General features: G+C 39.1%; 1 protein-coding gene across 1 annotated transcript in view; it reads right to left on the minus strand.

Moving 5' to 3' along the window:
• USP9X (ubiquitin specific peptidase 9 X-linked) overlaps positions 1-20395 on the minus strand; it is a 67566-nt gene that overhangs the window by 35844 nt on the left and 11327 nt on the right. The window contains exons 2-11 of the mRNA XM_053386905.1: positions 11596-11849; positions 8465-8610; positions 8251-8330; positions 6776-6888; positions 6309-6527; positions 4774-4889; positions 2888-3139; positions 2661-2799; positions 1228-1380; positions 116-220 (exon numbers count right to left, since the gene is read on the minus strand). Of these exons, the coding sequence (XP_053242880.1) occupies positions 116-220; positions 1228-1380; positions 2661-2799; positions 2888-3139; positions 4774-4889; positions 6309-6527; positions 6776-6888; positions 8251-8330; positions 8465-8610; positions 11596-11691 (1419 nt within the window). The 5' untranslated portion in view covers positions 11692-11849. The remainder of the gene's footprint in view (positions 1-115; positions 221-1227; positions 1381-2660; positions 2800-2887; positions 3140-4773; positions 4890-6308; positions 6528-6775; positions 6889-8250; positions 8331-8464; positions 8611-11595; positions 11850-20395) is intronic.

Raw genomic sequence — 20395 nt, forward strand, 5'->3', positions numbered from 1 at the left:
GATAGTAAAGCACTGAAGGAAAAGTAAAGTTCCTTCATTACCAGGAACTCCCACTGTTGACCCTGAGGCTGTCCCTTGCCCCAATTAATAACAGCAGATTAATATGTATGCTTACCTTGAAACAATCAAATAGGTGGTCAAGTTGTTCAGGAGAGAAATCCCAGGCCAGTTTTGCAAGGAGGTCATGTACATTCTTCACAATGGCTTCATGTTTTCCTGCCTTGATAAGAAAGAGTTAACACCATTTACTGCTATCTCTACAAAAGACAGGATTGTCTTTATTTTTCTGAGACTTGAATTTCTATTACAGCCATTTCCCCACATGTTATCCTACAAAGTGGAATTGACCTGCACTTACAGTGACCTTAGAACAATTCTTGTAAAACTAGCACTGTTCTCATCCTGTTCTCATTTTTCTATGGCAGGTTGGAAAAGATAGCTTATATAATACCTCAGACTTTAAACTGCACTTATCTCTTGCTCTCTTGACTTTTTCAATTCCTATTCTTTAAAACCCTTTTGGCTTTTTATTTACAAAATCGATACTCTATATAAAGAGGCTAGATGATCAGTTTACAGATAATCATTACATTTCCCAAAGAAAGGTACAGCCTATAGTTGATACTCCTTCATATTTCTAACACACATTTGCTTTTGAACATTTAAGCTAACAAAAATTGGGTTTTTTAATTTACACTTTAGAATGTCAGCTCAATCTACTAGACCCATTTAACTTAATAATAATAATATTTATATGGCATTCTCAGTGTGCATGGCACTTCACAGAGCAACAAGATGATAAATTCCTGCTCCAAGGAGCTTACCATACACAAAACAGAGAAAGGATAAATCAAAGAATATGCAATTGTTTCAGTTATATGTGTTTATGCCATAGGGAATGGAAACAGGGGTTGATCAAAAGGCAAAACCTACAATGATTAACTTCTTAAATTTGATGACCCAAGAAAAAAGAGCACACCAATAATTAATCAGGCTTCCTGTGCCACATTTAGCTTCCTTCTTTTGGTAGCACAGCATATGTGAACTAACCAAAAGTTTGTGTCCACCACAGAAGAGCATAACATAATAAACTATGGAATTTGCAGACAGACTGACGAATTATACTTTAACATCTGTATCACAAAATATAAGCAACTTCAACTCATGCATGATAAGTAGTTCAAAATAAATTGCTCTCACTCAAGGTGACAGTTGTTTAGTCCCTACCTGTGCAGCCCAAATGTTGTCAAGGTCTTGCAAGGTGAGGGCCTTTTCTTTGATGACAAAACGAAGAATTTTCTCTAATTTTTCTACATACTGAGGTTGATGTAGACTATCCCTTAACACAATCGATAAGATATTATTCTGTTGAATCCACTCCTAAATTTAAGAAGGTAAAGAAAATTTCAGATGACAGCAAGCAGCACATTATAAACACGCCCAAAAAATGAAAGTCAAACTTCTTTTTGTAACAATATGGAACAGGGGGTCCAACTCTGACCACCAGAGTTTATCTTATTCATAAGCAATGTTATCTACTTGCAATTCCACATTTTACACTATTCAGGCACAATATACTATATAGGCATGTAAGCAGATACCAAAAGTAATGCCAAGAACCAGCTATTTGGCAGAAACATCAAAAGCCATTTCATAGAAGTGTCAAAAGGGAGATGCTTGTTACACCAGGGGTGGCTAATCTATGGCCCTCCAGATGTTGAATTACAATTCCCATCAACCCCTGGCCATTGGCCATGCTGGCTGCAGTTGATGGGAGTTAGAGTACACCTGGTTACCTATCTGAGTTAAACAACAGGCAAACAGAGCAACTTCCAGAAGTGCTGATAGTACAACTCATAATATCTGTTCATTTTCTCATTTTCCCAGTGCCTCCCTTCCATTTCTGCACCTTGTCCTAACCATTTCCAGCCACTATAACATGATGTTGTAGGACTACAACTCTCAACCACTCCTGATCGTTGGTCATACTGGCTGGGGGCTGATGGGACGTTGGAGTCCAAGAACATCTGGAGGGCCACAAATTCCCTACCCCAAACTCATAATGTTGCAGTATTAAAATTAAAACTTCCACCATCAACCCCACTAAATTTGAGCATAGAGTAGAAAGTACACAGGGCATGCTGAGAAAAGCCTTAACTCCACTGAGCTATTTATGACATGGCTTTTTCAGTAGTTGCCCCAAGGATGTGGAATCCTTCACTTTTTCACACTTGTGGTGTTCCAGGTGCTGTTGGATAACAGGTCCCATAATTCTTGACCATTTCCCATGCTGGCTGAGGAAAGTTGAAGTCCAACTATATTTGAAGGGCCATAGGTTCCCCACCCTTGGTTTATATACCTTGCTGGAAATGGTTTTGTTGCACAAAGTCTTTGGTTCTTGAATTTTTACCATATACTGAGCTTTTTAGTGGGTCGTTTTGAGTTTGGTTTTATCAAATAGTGTATGTTTTTATTTTGATTGTTTGTTACTTACATTTTAATGTCTTATTGTTTTTAATCTCATAAGCTACTTTGTGTCCATAGACAACAAAACAAGGTAAAATAATAAAATCAAAATCAAAGTTAAGGAAAACATCTCCTGGAAAGAAAGGCAGACAAATGCTTTGAACGGATACAATGATATAATTCAAAGAACTTACTGCCATTCTTTCTGCTGTAAGCCATTCCTCCTCTTCGGGATTGCCATGTCGATGAGTGTAATATGACACACTAGATATCACCTTGTTAACTTCATTTAGTGCATTCATTTTTCCATTAAACGATGAAATTTGCAACAACCTGTGGAGAAATGTATGTATAAGAGAAGCAGAATCGGATACCAAACATAGAAAACACTGTAGTCATAAAATAAAATAAAAGGCCTTACCTAAGTATCATTTTTAATCTAAATATTTCTAGGTTTTTTACAGTTTCCTCTTGCCCTGGAACTCTTGAGGCTAAGTTCTTTAGAGATTTGATTATCATTGACAAAGCATCATTTTTGGCTTCATTCTTGGCTTCTTTTTTCAGTTCATCATCAGTTAAGTTTTCTAAAAACTGTGGAACCATTTCTATAATTGGAAGGAAGTATTTCTTCACTGTATGCAGTGTTAGAAACTCATAGCACTGTCCAAATGGTCTGGAGAGAGAAAAAATAGTATAAAAGGCTTAAAGTAGTATTAAGGAGAACCAGTATTTACTAAAAAAAATTACAAACCAGCAAGTTAATGATTACCAGCCAAAATATTATCCCTCCCCACATTTTGCCATCCCATTAGCAGATGATGAATGTTGTGGTTTCCAGGTATTTTTGAGGGGCAATATGTGAATTGGATACCCGCAAACCACCACTAACACTGGAGCTCCTCCTGGTGGCCACCATGTCCCCTCTACCCACTGAAGCAATGCTTTATGGCAGGCTGCCTCAAACTCAGCCCTCCAGATGTTTTTGGTCTACAACTCCCATGATCCCTATCTAGCAAGACCCGTGGTCAGGGATGATGGGAACTGTAGCCTCAAAACATCTGGAGGGCCGGGTTTGAGGAAGCCTGTTTTATGGTAACAAAGTGTCAAACTGACAGAGGGTACTGTGGGAAAATTAGTGCCCCTCTCCCCACTTGGACTCCCATTCTGCCCCAGAAGCCCCTGCCAGAATGACATCTTCAAGGGCCTTTGTGAGTGTAAACAGTGGACGTCAATAACTGAAAAAAGATCTTGCTGTGTCTCAACATCATTAATTTCATCCCAGATCTTGACCACTTCCATACTATTCAAGATATATGTTCTCTACAAAGAGCTGAACTGCTAGCAAAATGGCTCTGGCTGAGTTTGTGTGTATCTCTCTTCCAAGAGCACAGGGGGTAAGGTTCCTAAGGTCCTTATACATATAATTCTGCAAAATACACAGACGCAACTCTCTACTGTATATGTAATATCCTCTTGCCCCAACTCATTACAATCCAGATGTGCCAAATTTTCCACACAAGAAACAATACAGGGTGTAGAAAGTTCAAATGGAGTGTTGGTGGTCCTCCTCCACCAGGAACAGACATAGCTCACCAAAGTTCCAGCATTCTATTCCAACAGCAAACTGCTACTGGGGAAACTCTGAAACCTCACAACAAACCTTGGCTTTCATCAGTCTCATTGCCGTAATTTCCCATACATTATGGTTCCTAATTAAGGTTACTTGCCCAAAAGCTGAGCTTGCTAGATCAAAGCAAAGAAGAAAAATTAAGGTCTTCTGAAAGTGTGCAAGGTTCAAAGCTAATCTGTATGGTAATTAAGGTAGTTTTATAAATCTTTGCTCCTAGACTGCAAACCCTAAATGACAAAATATCTATTTTTGAACCAATTGGCTCCTTTTGCAATCAAGCTAAACAGAATGTGCCTAGGTTAGCATTTGCAAAGAAAGTAGTATACTGTTTTCATCCTCTTCTTCCCTTTCAAAAAAGCTCAGAACTGCTAACAATTATTCACACTAGAGGGTATATATACTTCGCAAAAATAATAAAAACTGCAGCACATCCATCCTCATGCACTACTGAAGAAACCAGAAGACTTCTGAATCTATTATTCAGACTTAATGCTCACTTGTTTGCACAAGCTGGGGCATCAGATTTTCTTCAATCCTGACACACACACACGCGCACACACACACACACACACACACACACACACACACCAGTGCTCCTGTGGTAAAGCCAATGATGAGAGAGAGAAACTAACTCAAGGGATACTGTTATTCAGTTGATACATAGAAAAAGGACTTACTTGATGAGAGCTGCTATAATCTGAACATTCAATGCTGATCCGCTCATAAAACGATCGTGTAAGATCTGAAACCCATTCAATGTGCCAAACTTGTTGATGAGATCTACTAGCCAACCCTGCAAAACAATTTTTCCTGCTTTACATGTCATTCTACCAACACATATTTACATTGCAAAGAACAAGTCCTACTTTTGGTCACAATTAGAAGTAAATATACTCCTTTAACCATGATTATCCTCTCGTGTACTGTTAATAATTTCAAAATATTTTGCAAGTTGTGATAATACCAGCAATTCAGTATTATACTATTATAAAAGACAGGTATTTCTGAACAAGAGAGCTTTTATGCACAGTAATCTGTTATCTTCTGACAGAAATTAATACAAGATTTCCTTTTAGGTTAGAAACCAGAAGCGAATACAGATTAATGAGGTGTGGGGGACAGTTTTAATATATGGAGATCATCATAACAGGCCTCAGCCAAAAGCTATACAGTGGCACCTCTGGTTACGTACTTAATTCGTTCCGGAGGTCTGTTCTTAACCTGAAACTGTTCTTAACTTGATGCACCACTCTAGCTAATAGGTCCTGCTGCCGCCGCGCTGCTGCTGGGCGATTTCTGTTCTCACCCTGAAGCAAGGTTCTTAACCCGAGGTAATATTTCTGGGTTAGCGGAGTCTGTAACCTGAAGTGTATGTAACCTGAGGTACCACTGTATTGACCTCCTTTTGAAGTTCCAATCATGCAAACTGAGACTTCCCAACACCTTGAGGCTCTAAGCGAGTTAGCTTTGAAACAAACATACCAATTTATACACTACAATGAAGTTAGCAACTTTCACAAATTTTAACTCCAACTTTTTTGGCTGTGATTTGATACATCTGCAACTACAGTTATACCTTGGTTTTCAAACAACTTAGTTGTTAAACTTTTTGTCTTGCGAACGCTGCAAACCCAGAAGTGACTGTTCCGGTTTGCGAACTATTTTTGGAAGCCGAACGTCTGACGGGGCTTCCACGACTTCTGATTGGCTGCAGGAGCTTCCTGTAGCCAATCAGAAGCCGTGCTTTGGTTTTTGAACATTTTGGAAGTTGAACGGACTTTCGGAACAGATTCCGTTCAACTTCCAAGGTTCGACTGTACATTAAGGCTAATGATACTTAGTTTACAAATCCTGGTTAAGACAGAAGCATTAGTCAAGGTTTCACAGCAGATCTAATAAATAACCAGGGTGAAGTCTGACAGAAAATAGTGAAGAGAATTCATTTGAAGATGAATATTTAAGATGATACCTAGTTCTGACTTGTGACTAAGCACAATGCAGGCTATAGCACGTGTTTATGTGTCTACTGCTTTTATGACTTGATTAAGAATGCAGTAGGAAGCAGGGAGAGTACAGTTTCTGCTTCACCTGGTTCTTACTTTTCCAACTTAGCAAAAACCGAAGAGGCAAACCAATACCCTAGAAAACAACTATCCAGAAATGTCTTAAGTGAGAATGATCACTGCTGCTTCAAAATTTCAAATCAACATACCTTTGGTGACCGCGGGTCTGGAGGACGAGCATAAAGTTCATCTTCAGCCAGCTGAACTCCAGCAGGAACAGTTTCAGAGGGACGTGTACCATTGTAAAGATGGAATTTGCAATGAGGATTTAAGGCCATTGCAAGAAGTTCAAGAAGAGGAAACCAATCTTGGGCCAGCTTTGCCACACAGAGTTCAACTAGGCGGTGAGTGTTGTTAATGATACATCTCTATTAAGAAAAAAATACTTTATATAAACTTGCTTGATAGTGAAATTCCTTATCAGAGTAAAGAAAATTCTATAAACCCTTGTTGCATGAAATTATTTATTTCAAACCGTACAAATTTAAGCTACAGGAATTATACAGTAAAAATAACGCAACAGTTTTCACAAGTGTCACATGTACTTAACCAGTTTTTACCATACTGAAGCTGTTGACATAATGGATACATAAATGGGTAGCTAAAACAAACTTACATGAATCTCAAATTTCCAGCCACTCACTGCCTCATCTGTAAGGATTTTTGTGAAAGAGATTGTTAACCCATCTCGAAAAAATCGTTGACATGCTTCACTTTTAACATCAAGGCCTGTATAAAAAGAGATCATCGAAGAATTAAGTTACTTGGTGTCATACACTGACTACTAAATTACCAACAGTAAAACATTCGGAAAATGCTTCAAAAGAAAGCTGTTTAATACATTTAATACCTATTATACTTTAACTAAACTGCATAAAACATGAGTTAAATTTTCTTAACACCACTGAATAGACACTACTGTATATCCATGCAACAGTTTTAACTACTGTTGATTATTTTTCTATGCATGTTCCTAGCCTTCAAGGTTGCAGGAAACACTACACTGCAGACATTAAATGCCCAGAAACTAGGAAGTCCCTATCAAGAATACTGCAATAGCTAAAAGAAGTAGGGTTATCATTTTTAAGATCCTTATTATTTATTTCCTCTCAACCTTGCTTCTGTGCAACTACCAGTCAGCCCCCAGTCAGCCTGCCCTTCTCCAACTTGCAATGGATCTGAAGGCAATTTAGACATGAAACTGACTCCCAACATTGATTCTATAAGTTGAGCACTTTCTCCTGTGTTAATTCTTTAGAAATGCATCAAATCTTCCATCTGTAGTAACACAAATGATTTAAACTAAAAACTGTAAAAATCCAATTATCTGTACAATTCCTATAAGATGGGTCACTATCATCATCTTCCCAAATGTAGACAAGAGCAAGCCGCTTGCCCAATACTGCCTACTGAGTTTAAATTTCAACCCATGGACTTTCCGAGTCATAGCTCACTCTCAGCCACTATGTTACAAGAATTCTTCAACTACTGAAATGCTGTTTAGATATACAAATGAAAGTTCTCCACCAAACCAAAAGAAAACATACTTTGAAATTGACCTGTTTACTCATTTAATTGAACACTATGGGTGTTCCCCCAGTTGCACGGGGTTTGTGTTCCAGGCCCCTGTGCACATAAGCGAAAATCGCATAAGTGCAGAGAACCCTCTAAAAAGCCTCTAAATGCCCATTTTTCCTGCTCTCCAGCTCTCTCTTCCCACAACTCTCTCTTCAACTAGAGTTGGAGTTCTAGGGCCAGCTGGAGGATGCACAGAAAAGCAGTGGCTGCTGCACTACTGCACACATTGGCTGCTAAGCCTAGCAGCCTAAAAAAAGCTTTGCTGCGCCTCCAGTCTCTTTGGGGATTCCTCTGTCCCCAATGAAGTCCTCTTCAGGCACCAGGAAGGGTCCCTTGCAAGCCATAAGGACTCTCCAGCTCTCCCATTTCCTGGCCTGAATCTATTTATTTCTTTATCTCCCTGTATACACAGTCAAGTACTTAGTAAAGCTAGCAATTCTAAATAAGGGATATCACTTTAGGTCATTGATGTGATATAGCCACTGTTCTTAAAAGTTTAATTTTTCAACTTACCTTTTTTACTAAGCTCAATAGCAGCTTCTAGAAGAACTTCTAACTCCCCTTTAGGCAATACAGGAACAACCCATCGTGGTCTAAGAAAACATTAGAATATAAAATTTCAGTTTGACATGAAATCTAACTTTTCCCTTCAATGTTTTTCATCTGGAAAAGATGAAATAATTTGAGCCACAAATTAACACACAGCCTGAAAAATATATATAAATACCTGTTAATCATGTCATCCAACTTGGCCAGGTCAGTGTGTGGAAATGCAGGCTCCTCATCTTCAAGCTGTGGGGGAGCATCGCCCTGACCCTGTTCATCAGGGGGTGTAGCTGGGGAATTCTCATTTGAAGAATCAGGGGAAGAAGTCTGAATTAGAAAATACATAGTTAAGTAAACCACTCAAATACTGAAATTCTTGCAATAATTTTTAAAATTACGGAGTCACCATACAGTTTAATCAAGTTTTAATGTCTCTTTCTAATGACATTCAAAGGGTAGGCCTCTTTCCCCCTAACCTTTCAAGGGTAAATGTATCTCTTTCTTCATCATCTTTATGCTGCACAGGACAGTTATTTCACGCTTTTATTTTAATCATATTTGTACTATTTGTTTTTAGTTTTGAACATACAATTCTGCAAATTTCCTTTCCCCTATGTACTAAATTTAATAGCTTTTCTAAATCGCAACCCCCTCCAAAATCAAAACAGAAGCTTTGATATGGTCCTCCTGCTTCTAGGTCATAATTCTAACTCAGTAGCTGCCATGCATGGTGGGGTAGAGCTGCAGACACAACCTCCTGACACCAGCATCACTGCTGCTTGACAGGGCAGGATAGAAGCAAGTTCGGGCCTGTGCAGGGAGCACTGGTGAGATCACACTGGTCTATCATGCACTACTGCAAATGTAATGAGTTCAACGCCTCTGTGCAATGTAATGCACAAATAACACAAGCAACACCCACAGCAGCCTGTAACCTATAAAACTCAAGTCTCAATCAGGTGCCCTCTGAGTCCTCCTGTAGGGCAAGCACTTTACATTCCAAGCATGATGAAGAAAAAAGCCACTTTCCACCAAGTTCTATTCTCAGGGATAGCAAACACAGTGCCCTCCAGAGGTTCTGGACTACAGCTCTTATCAGCCCAGCTAGCATGGTCAATGGAAGCCCAAAACATCTGGAGAGAAGAATGCTGACTACCCATGCTCTATTTGCTACTGAGAACAGCACCAGTGAAAATCTATTCCAGTTGCCTGCATGTTTCCTTGGCAATGTTTACACTATTTTAATGTAAGCCAAGTATGTTCTAAAGTTCTCTACTGAGCTGTAGGCTGCTCTTACAAAAGGAGAAAAAGCACATCAGCCAGCAACACTTTGACAATCTTCTCCTCATTGGAGACAACACATTCACAACATTGTGCAAACACCAACAGTGGAATTCAACATTAAGCTTTTCCAATTGTTCCATCTGTCTAAGCATTTCAGCTCACTAGGCAGAATGATACCTCTCCCCTTTCCCTGTGCTGCTCTGGCACTTCTCCTGACCCTCCTAGAGTTAATTTTGAGGGTGCGGGGAGGCACATGGGTAAGGGGAGAGGGGACAGACCCATTGTGCAAACTGAAGTTCCTGCACTGACAGGGCTCATTAGAACTGCACCTCTAGCTTTCAGTGCTGCACTACACTTGGTAGCAACATCTCCTTGATGAACATCCACAAATCTATCTTGCTTGGATGAGAAACATCTTACATCTTGCACTGACTGCCAATATGCTGAGAACAATGAAAGAACAGCAAAAACAAGTTTGGAGCAACACTATTGGGATACAATGATCAAAAGAAAGTTGGGGGGAGAGATTACTTCAACTGGAGGATGTGAGTTTGTGCAAGATCCCCACGAAACTGATGTGATTATGTTCATGCAGCAAGAATACAAGAGCTCTGAACTACTCACACTCCTGTTATCACTGTGCATAAAGGAAGCATGTGTGAGCATGTAACACTATAATCAGAACAGGCCTCAAATAAAACCATTTGTGCAAAAAATAAAATCTCAAGTGCAACAAGCAAAACCATTTTTTTGCAGCAATTTCTGAGAAATCCCAATCTAATCACTGGATCTTTTCAGAATGGTTTTAAACAACTATATTTTCATGAGCTGGATGAACAGAGTATACACCCAAACAACAATTTGTTTAATAAAAGCAGCAATTTAAGAAACAACCTCTAGTATATGCAATTAATACATACAAGCTGTCACTTATCTGCTTACTTGTAACAACTTAAGAACACGTGTAAACACTTGTGTGCAAACAGGCATAGAAGAGTTTGTGTATTCTCTTTCATTTACTATGCTTATTTGCTACAAATAGTTGTGTGGGTGGCAGGCAGCTTTTGTGAATTTACAAAGCTACTGTAAACATCAGCAGTCCACCTGCTATAAGTGAAGTTAACTATACAAAACCTAGTGCTTCCAAAAGCAGCCATGGAAACCTTGTCTATGTAAATAAAGCTTAATAACTATTACAATTCACTTCAACAATGATTCCCTCAGCAATTGTAATTTTATTCTACTATAGAATGTGACATTTCACTCATTTGGCAAGAAAAACAGGAGTTTTTTAATGCAGTGGAATAGCAGTTCAGAGACCTCAGAATTCTAGCATTAGTGTGAGGATGATCCTTGCCTTCTCCACAGCCCTAAGATTGGAAAAAAAGCTTGGGGGTTGTTTTATGCTTCAAAGTGCAGTGGCAACCTGGCACACCCCAGTGCAGCCAGGTGCTGACACTTCTTCTTAGTGCATCTCAGAAGGCAACTGTTCAAATAACCAGTCCCAGCCATTTCTTCCCCTCTAAACTGGATCCAGACCTGGGAACAGTAATCATACCTGAGCTTCTGAGGGACTCAGAGACCTAGAACAAGAGTAGGGAATCCCCACTTCCCTTTCCAAGCTGAAGAAGATGAAATGGGCTTGTTTTTGCAGAAAAGATCACATTAACTCCCTATGTACCTCCAAGCTCAGAGCTATGGGGTGACCGTACCCAACCTCATGCTGTATTACAGAGGGTCCTACACAAGATCAGGACCAAAAAATCTTTAATTAAACAAGGCCAGCCAAAATATGTGGAATCTTGATTTAGAGTATCTAAATTTTTAAGACAAATATTCAAAGAGACTCTCACCATGCAAGGGGTTTGTAAACAGGAGGTGCCCAGACCAACTTTACTGGAATTTATTTAATGTGTAAAGTAGAACTGAAGTGTATTGTTGCAAGATTAAGGTTAATTAGTGTTATCAATTGCAACTTTTGCTCAAAAATATCTAAATTTTGATTACTAATATGAATATCCATCATACCTGATTCTGCTGGAGAGGAGGCTGGGACTGTCCATCAGGAGCCTGGCCCTGGCTGTCGTTCCCTCCTACTGGAGAGCCACGGGTCGTGGCTGTCATACTCGAAACAGGGCAGATTTTTGCAATTTTGTCTGCTTATGTAGTTGTTGAGAGAGAAAAACTTATAGTCCGCTTAATAAAGTTGAAGTACCAGCATATGTCTGTTTTAAAAAGCTCCAACTCAAGAACAAGCCATCTTGCAGAGACCATTGCATAACCTGAAAGAGATACATTCAAACATTTAATTTTGTTTCAAACTTTTTTGAACATGCAAATACAAACAGCCCCATTTAAAGAACTTCCTGCCCCACACATAAATCTAACTCAAATGGCCTAAGCCAGTGGTTCCCAATTGGGAGTCTGTGGACCCCAGGGAGTCCATGCAACCCACTCAGGGGAGCTATTGCACCATTCACATAACAAAAAATACCAGAGATAATATCAACATTTTAAAATGTAGGGGGTCCATGGCTTGGCTTTTGAAAAACAGGGGGTCCTCAGTACTTAGCTAATTAGAAACCACTGGCCTAAGCCATTTAGTAAGCCTTTGAGAGCCAAACTATGAGGGTAATAGAGTTTAAGCAATAAAGTAGTTACTGTGACCCAGTTATTTTCTTATACTGCCAGACTTATCTGACCAGTTGCTTATCTCTTCCCTCAGAATAGCAAGTCTTCTTCAGGCATGAAGAAAATACAATTCCAACAATAGCAGTTTATGCAGCAAAAAGGGCATTCTGCTACAAGAGTACATTTGAAAAAACTATGCCATGGTCAGTGCTGGACCAGTTGTGGTTATGAGTTCATCCTTAATTCACCCTCACCCTTTTTGAAATAAATCTATCTCAAATGATACAGAAAATCACCTACATAAAAACTTATTCCCAGCATTTTGGCAGTACGGTAATAGCTTACATTCAATCATGCTTAGAATTCCCTTAAATTTACCACAGGTATTCTGACTAGAAGTTAGATTGTTAAAAGGGTGCAAAGAGTTGATCTCAGTATCTCTTCAGTGACGGCAACTTCTATCTCTCAGAACCTGAGCATTTTCTAGACTAGGAGTGGCTAACCTGTTGCCCTCCAAATACTGGACAACTACATACTAACATTTCTGATTACTGGCCATGCTTGCTGGAGTGGATGAGTTGGGCGTCTACAAAAACATCTGAAGGGCCACAAGTTCCTCATTCTTGCTACAGATGTGCTTCAAGACTGCCCTGTTCTGGCATTCTCATTTTTAAGGTGGCATATGGCAATTAGATATACAGTGGCACCACAGGTCACAAACACCTCGGGTTACAGACTCTGCTAACCCGGAAGTAGTACCTTGGGTTAAGAACTTTACGTCAGGATGAGAACAGAAATCACATGGCGGCGGCGGCAGGAGGCCCCATTAGCTAAAAGTGGTACCTCAGGTTAATAACGGACCTCCAGAACGAATTAAGTTCGTAACCAGAGGTACCACTGTAGCATGTAACACATTGGTAAGTGATAACCATAAAAACCAATCAAATTAGAATACTAAATAGAATATACACATTTTAGACAAGGAGGAATAGCATTAATGCTGCATCAAGATGAATTTGGTAAATTAATCTAAAAACTGGCTTTTAACTACAATTTAAATCAAATAAATATTGAATTTTTTTCTTTTTTGAAAAGTATTTATTTATCCACTGGTTGAAGCATCATGTTCACTTGCTTACTGGCAACTCCATTATTTCTGGTAGTCTTTTAATGCCTGGAATTGGTATGCACAATCTGTGAAGCCACATCTAAATAGAGAATAGTTTTATTTAAAGGGTGAAAGGAATTACTTTTAAACAACACAGTCTAGTAGTTTAAGTATGCTATGGGTTACAACTAAACACACATCTACTCAACTGGCATAAAATATTAATTCAGCTGTCTCACAAGAATGTTCCAGTAAAAAAATAATCATGAATTAAGAGTCACCATTCTAACCACTAAAGCTATATGTAACAAATATTCCAGGCAATCAGGCCCAGCTCAACACCTTGTATCCTTGAGCAGCTGCTAGGCCTCTACTGAGCAGCTACATTTTGCCATTTCCCACAATGTTCTGAGATATCATGCACCTCCAGAGCATGTTGGAAAAAATTTTAATGGCAGTGCTTAGCTATCCAGTTCTGCAGTCAGGTACACTCACAGCAGGGAAGACCGACATACGAAAAGGCCCACTAAAATTTGGATTCAGCCAAGCCTACAAACACTTTGTAAATCAGTTAAAGCCTGATTCTACAGTCATACCTCGAGTTGAAGTAGCTTCGGGATGAATATTTTCGGGTTGCACTCCGCGGCGACCCGGATGTAATGGAGTGCATTACTTCCAGGTTTCGCCGCTCGCACAGATGCTCAAAATGACATCACACGCATGTGCGGAAGCGGCAAATCGTGACCCACGCAGACGCGGGTTGCGTTCGCATCCAGAGGTACCACTGTACATATGCATTAATCCGAGTAGTCTATAGTTCTGAACTCAATCATCCACAATTACTATAGAACGAATTTCAAGAAGTTCAAGAAGTGGAGAATCTACCACTTCACCTTCTTTCAATCACCATAACTATACAAAAATAGAATGAGTAGAAAGTTTCATGGTGTAACTAATCTGTGTTGAAACAGTTTGCAGCTTGCCTTCTTGCCTACTGTGAGCTGCAACTGCTTCCAGGAGAGCAGTGCAGTGACAGAGTGCATCACTGGCTGTTTTTTCCTCCTCCAGTCACCTCTGTTTTATTTAAAAATGCATTCTCATTTTTCAAAAACATCCACAAGCAGATCCAAGCCACAGTGACGTGAGACCTTTCTTTTTTCTATTTTTTCCAGTAAGATATAATGAACTAAAACACTGTATTACAGTGTGGTACACCAGTTTGACAGCCACAGACAGGAAATCCCTACAGAGGGTGGTGAATGCAGCACATGATATCATGGGCTGTCCCTGGAGTTCGCTAGATGACATCGCGGAAGACCGCAGCCTCTGGAGAGTAAGGAAAATTCTTAGGGACGACTCACACCCTGGCCAGCACCTTTGTAATCTCCTGCCTTCGGGCAGGAGGTACAGAAGTATAGTCAGCCACACCAACAGGTTAAAGAACAGTTTTTATCAGTGGGCTGCTGAATGGAAAAAAATAGTGGTGCAGCTGACTTCCGACAAGCACACAGAGCGCAAACAAGACTGAGTGTATGTGGGGGGAAGAGGGGGGCTCGTTTAATTTCACTGCACACAGGTGGTGTAGTAACAATAAAGTTTTATTTATTTAAAAGAATAAAACAGATTTCTACCTCCACATGGAAACACCATTCAATTGTAAAGGATCCTGGTGCCTGCTACAACAAACATACACCAGGTTAACACTAGAACACTGTTAATGTTAAAAGGTGTAAACTGGAGGAATGCTTTTCCCTCCACTTCCTGACAGACAACTGATTTAGCATCTGTGCCCCTCACTTGTGAATTCAAATGAAGGGTGGGAGATCTCTTGGGAGAAATGAGATCTTTGGTCTAAAGCAATTTTAAGAGACAGCAGGGTCTGTGCAGACCTTTGTGACAGGCCTGTTCAAACTAAAATGGTTTGGGGGACTTCTCAGAAAAGCTTATAATCTTGTAAATCTGCTAGTCTGTAAAAAGAGATAATTCCAATGGGTTTCCTCTTTATCACTATGACAACCACTTCCCTTCTTCTATAAAGGAAAGGAAGTGAGCACTGTGGTGGGAAGAACAGGGAACAACAACTTCCCCTACTGCTGCCACTAACCTGCGTTACATGATTTTGAGCACATGCACATTATTACGAGTCACTTAAAAACACAGAATAATTATTGTGTTCTGACCTCATAAACAAACTCTGTTTGCAAGTTCCAACTCAATCATCTTGCATTTAGGATTTAAAAAGAATACTTTTAGAGTGCTTCCTGTGCCAGTCTTAGGAAATGGGTTATACAAAGAAGTGATTTAGTTATGCAATCTCTTTTATTTACACAGGCCCAGTTTCGACTACTTCATTCCACTAGTAGAACCCAGTGCAAGGACTCTTGCTAAAGCAATGTGGCTTCCCCCTTTTCCCGGCTCCCAAATCTGCTCTGGAATAACCCTCTTGGGAGAACTGTGCAGGAAGGAGGAGGGTAATCATTCTATCAGGCAAGCAGAAATGCTTGCACTGACTGAATGGATCTCGTTACAGGTAGGCAGCCATGTTGGTTTGCCATAGTCGAAACAAAATAAAAAACAATTAAAAACATTTTAAAAATCCTTCCAGTAGCACCTTAGAGACCAACTAAGTTAGTTATTGGTATGAGCTTTCATGTCCATGCACACTTCTGAAACGGAAGTCACCAGACCCTTATATATAGTGAGAGGGTGTATGGATCTCCTTAGCCATTTGTTGAATCTTACCCAGTGAGCTTTCAAGGCAATTACTTAGACAATATATGGCTAGTAGTAATAGTATAGAGCAATAGTGGCCAAACTTGGCCCTCCAGTTGTTTTTGGACTACAACTCCCATCACCCCTAGCTAACAGGACCAGTGGTTAGGGATGATGGGAATAGTAGTCCCAAAACAGCTGGAGGGCCAAGTTTGGCCACCACTGGTGTAGAGGGAGCTCATGTCAGCCACACAGCTGATTCCAAAACAATACGTTGTGGATAGTTATTGTACATTTTAGTCACCAGAAATCTCTAAGGCAAATCTACTGCTAACATTTAGTAGATAGCCCACATCTGCTAGCTCCTGAAATTATACAAACTGTTACACATTCTTTTTATATTTATTATGTGAAAGATGCCCTCATTTGGACCATGTCTGCATTTGGACATCATGCTAGAATATAATGTACAACAGGGATGGGAAACTGGGATGGGTGTTGAATGTGGCCAACTAGGAGTCCATATTTGGTCCACATGCCTCTCCTCAAGACACACCCCTCACCAGCCCTGCTTCACATTATCTTCAAGTGTTTGTGCCTGCCTGGCATCTGCCCTTGAGCTTGGAGGATGCCTCTTGCTTTCCTAGATGGAGGATGGAGACATGTGTCTGTGGAAGCTTATGGCTTTTACATGGATGGAAAATAGGGTACCATACAAAAATAAACATCACTGCCTAATTTCTTCTTCTGGCCTGGTCCACCTTTTCCTCTTTTTCCTGGTCAGAGCCACTTTATCCTAGAAAGTTATGCAAGAGGAAATGTGGCCCATGGGACTAAAAAAAGATTCCGCACCCCTGAGTTTAATTATATGAACCAGCTTAGTCCCCACCTAAGCTCAGGCCCTTCCCTCTTGCTCATTCCACAGTCTGGAATTGGTGTTTGGATACTTTTGCTTCTGGTTAACGGTTTGCTATGTCATTTGGACCTGGAACTGTTGTTATCGTTAACTATGGTTAGTGTAAGCAAGCCAGCTTCAGAAACCATTGCCTGTAGTTGGTTTGAAATTAACTGTACTTAACGCTAATTACAGTTTGACAGGCAAGAACATACAACAAACTGCAGTTAACCAAAAGCAGAAGTTAACACTTCCAAAATATTCCTCCTAAACACACATGAGGATGGGTGGGGGAGCATATGAGACTCATTCACATCTCACTAAAGCACCTGTTGTCTTAGATATTACTCAGCTCCAGATCCCATTAGCCCATGCCAGCAGGGTCAATGGTAAGGGATGATGAGAGTTCAAGCCCAGCAATATCTAAAAAGCTACAGGTTTCTTATCAATTTTTAATTTATATATCTTTTTAATATTTCTCAATGCAATAATAAACCAAAAATATTCTAGGAAAAATACATTTGCAAGGAGGTAAAAATCTGACTTGCGTTATCATTTCACAACAAATGTTAGTAACCAAAATTGACACCCAAAAGCAAGATCCTTCATAATTTATGTGTTATTTTGACATCTGTTTTCTTACTAGTCAGCTAGTCAGAGAAGCAAGCTTCTGATGGTTAAGAGAGCATCTAGCTGATAAAAACCTTTTGGAATAAAGTTCATGAAGAGATAATAAAGATTTTTTTAAAAAATCATTCAACAAGAAACCAGAAGCGTATCTTCTGGGATTAATAACAAATGACATCCCCATAAATAAGAAAAGGATATTCTTATACGCATCCACTGCCGCAAGAGTTCTTATAGCAAAGAACTGGAGGGGAGACAATATACCCACAATAATAGACTGGCAAATCAAACTTATTGAATTTGTTGAATTGGCCAAAATGACGGCGGCTATCAAAGGTCAAACAAATCAAAATTTAATAAAAGAATGGAGTTGAGTGAATGAATATACGAAAAAACACTGCTCCGGTACAGAAATACTGATATGTAAAGAACAAAGTTTGTAAGGGGGAAAGGTTACAAATGCAAGTAAAATCTGAATATTTGTCAAATACAATATAACAAACACAACTGTAAAGATAAGTTATAGAATTAAGATCAAGCAATATTGGAAGGAAGTCAGATTTTAACTCACATTTCGAGTTATGTCGAACCAATGGTGGTGGTGGGGTGAGGTGGGGGGATGCTTTGTGTTACTAACATGTACATATGTGTAAGCCTTTCTTTCTGTTATTTTGTAGAGATAAAAACTTCAATTTGAAAAATTAATTAAAAAAGAGAGAGAGAGAGAACATCTAGCTAGTACCCCCCAGTGGTACTTACTGATGAAGTATAAACAATTCAAAAGCTACAGTGGACTGAAAAGAAATCTAGCATTACAGTTGTCATTACTATTGATAGCTAACTGCTATAGTCAAATAAATATGTTTCATAAATCTTATTCTAGTTATTAGTAAACATAGAAGCCTTAGAGTTTACTGTTGCTAATTTGAGCTTCTTTATAATTGTTTGTAGGATTACCAAACTCTGCTGTAGTTCCTTTATATAATTATATTTTCGCTGTACAATTTTCTTCTTCATCTTCTAGAAAAATTCACATCTCAAGCAATTTTAACTTAGCACACATTGTTTAATTCCCTATTTGCTTATTTTTAAAAGTTAGGGGCATCAATCCAGAGGTGCACAAACTCTGGATCCAATCCCACTGCATTTCTCTCATATACAAATTATTGCCACAACCATGGTCTTGGTATACATAGATAGAATTTCCATGTTTTGCTCCAAAATAAATTCTGCATAGATAGTGTTTTCCCTAACTGATTGCTCTAAAACTCGAGACAAGCCAAACAGCTGAAATCCAACCACATACATTTGATTGACTTTTCAGAATTCATAAAGTCTTCATAAACTTTTTAAGAGGCCTAGTGCATGCAACACCACCTTCCACCCAAACTAATGAAGTATTTTGAATATCTGATTATTGCCTCATCAAGCTCAGATACAATCCACTTTCCATTAAAATTAATCACAAAAAAAATCAATTGACAGACATAGCAAGTCTGCAACCACTGATATGAAAAACTATCTGACTAAATCTGTTTTAAATAAACATACCATTATATAAATATTTCATTAAGTTTGCATAGGGTATTCTGAATATCAGTAGTCAGTAAGAAGAAGAAGAAGAAGAAGAAGAAGAAGAAGAAGAAGAAGAAGCAGCAGCAGCAGCAGCAGCACATATGTATGGAAGATTATTTAGGTGTTTTGGGAGAGACTGTCACGGAAATATCCTAAGTCCTTACTGGACAAAAAATATAGTGACACAGTTTAGACACAATGTTACTGATGCTTTAGCAATGCCACTTGGTTTTTCCTAGGCAAATAAACCAGAACATACCCCAAGCACTCCTGAAATCCTAAAACATCTCACAAACTTCAAATTAATAAATAGAGTACTGCCAGTTCAATAATTAAATTCTGGGAAGTGACCTTTCATATCAAAAAGGAGTTTCAAATAAATCCATGTCGTCTTTATACTACTGCTGTCAGTATCAAAAAGAAAGGTTGTATGTAACATTAAAGTAAGTTGTGTTTCAGGGCTTTCCAACTCCCCATACCCTGCAGAAAGCCTCTCCCAAAGCAAGCTGCTGTTTTCCCATTTCTTTTGCAATGCATACACAAGATCAGAGGTTCCCCCAATACTCAGCAGAGGCTTTTTGAGGAGTGTGGGGTGTTGGAGTCGAAAAGCCCCATTGTACAATAAGACTTCCATTCCCATAATGTTGGCTACAACCCACTGTATTTATTCCTTGACAAATACATATCAGCAGGGTTGAAGCACTGTAATTTTCGAGGTTACCAGCATGAGTTTGACCAAACTGCGGGAGGCAGTGGAGGACAGAGGTGCCTGGCGTTCTCTGGTCCATGGGGTCACGAAGAGTCGGACACGACTAAACGACTAAACAACAACAATCACTAACTCTCTGCATAAAGCAGCAAATAGATTTATGTAAAGTTGTCCAAACTTTCTCATGTATAGAGACAAGAAACAGATGTTCTTTCAGAACGTCAGCTCTCCAAAAACATATACTCTCAATACGAACATGTCTGGGCTATCAAACAGAATATATTCATTTTCTATCAAAACTTTATATCAAAACAAAAATTTATGAAAGTACAAATTATACAGTTTCTGAAAAATCAAACTGTTGTCTGTATCGTTAAAGTTGACACAATGCCAATGAATACAGAAGGCATTCACAAGGAAAATCTCCAGATGTGCAATATTAAAACGTAATTTAACTCTTTTAAATATTTAAATTTAATCTAACTCTTTTGCACTCTTTACATTAACATTTGGTAATCAACCAATTGTTTGAGCAAACAATCATTCAAGGAAAGTGCCCTGAGAGCTACTT

Source organism: Podarcis raffonei, chromosome 4 (assembly GCF_027172205.1).
Source record: "Podarcis raffonei isolate rPodRaf1 chromosome 4, rPodRaf1.pri, whole genome shotgun sequence".
NCBI classification, from domain to species: domain Eukaryota; kingdom Metazoa; phylum Chordata; class Lepidosauria; order Squamata; family Lacertidae; genus Podarcis; species Podarcis raffonei.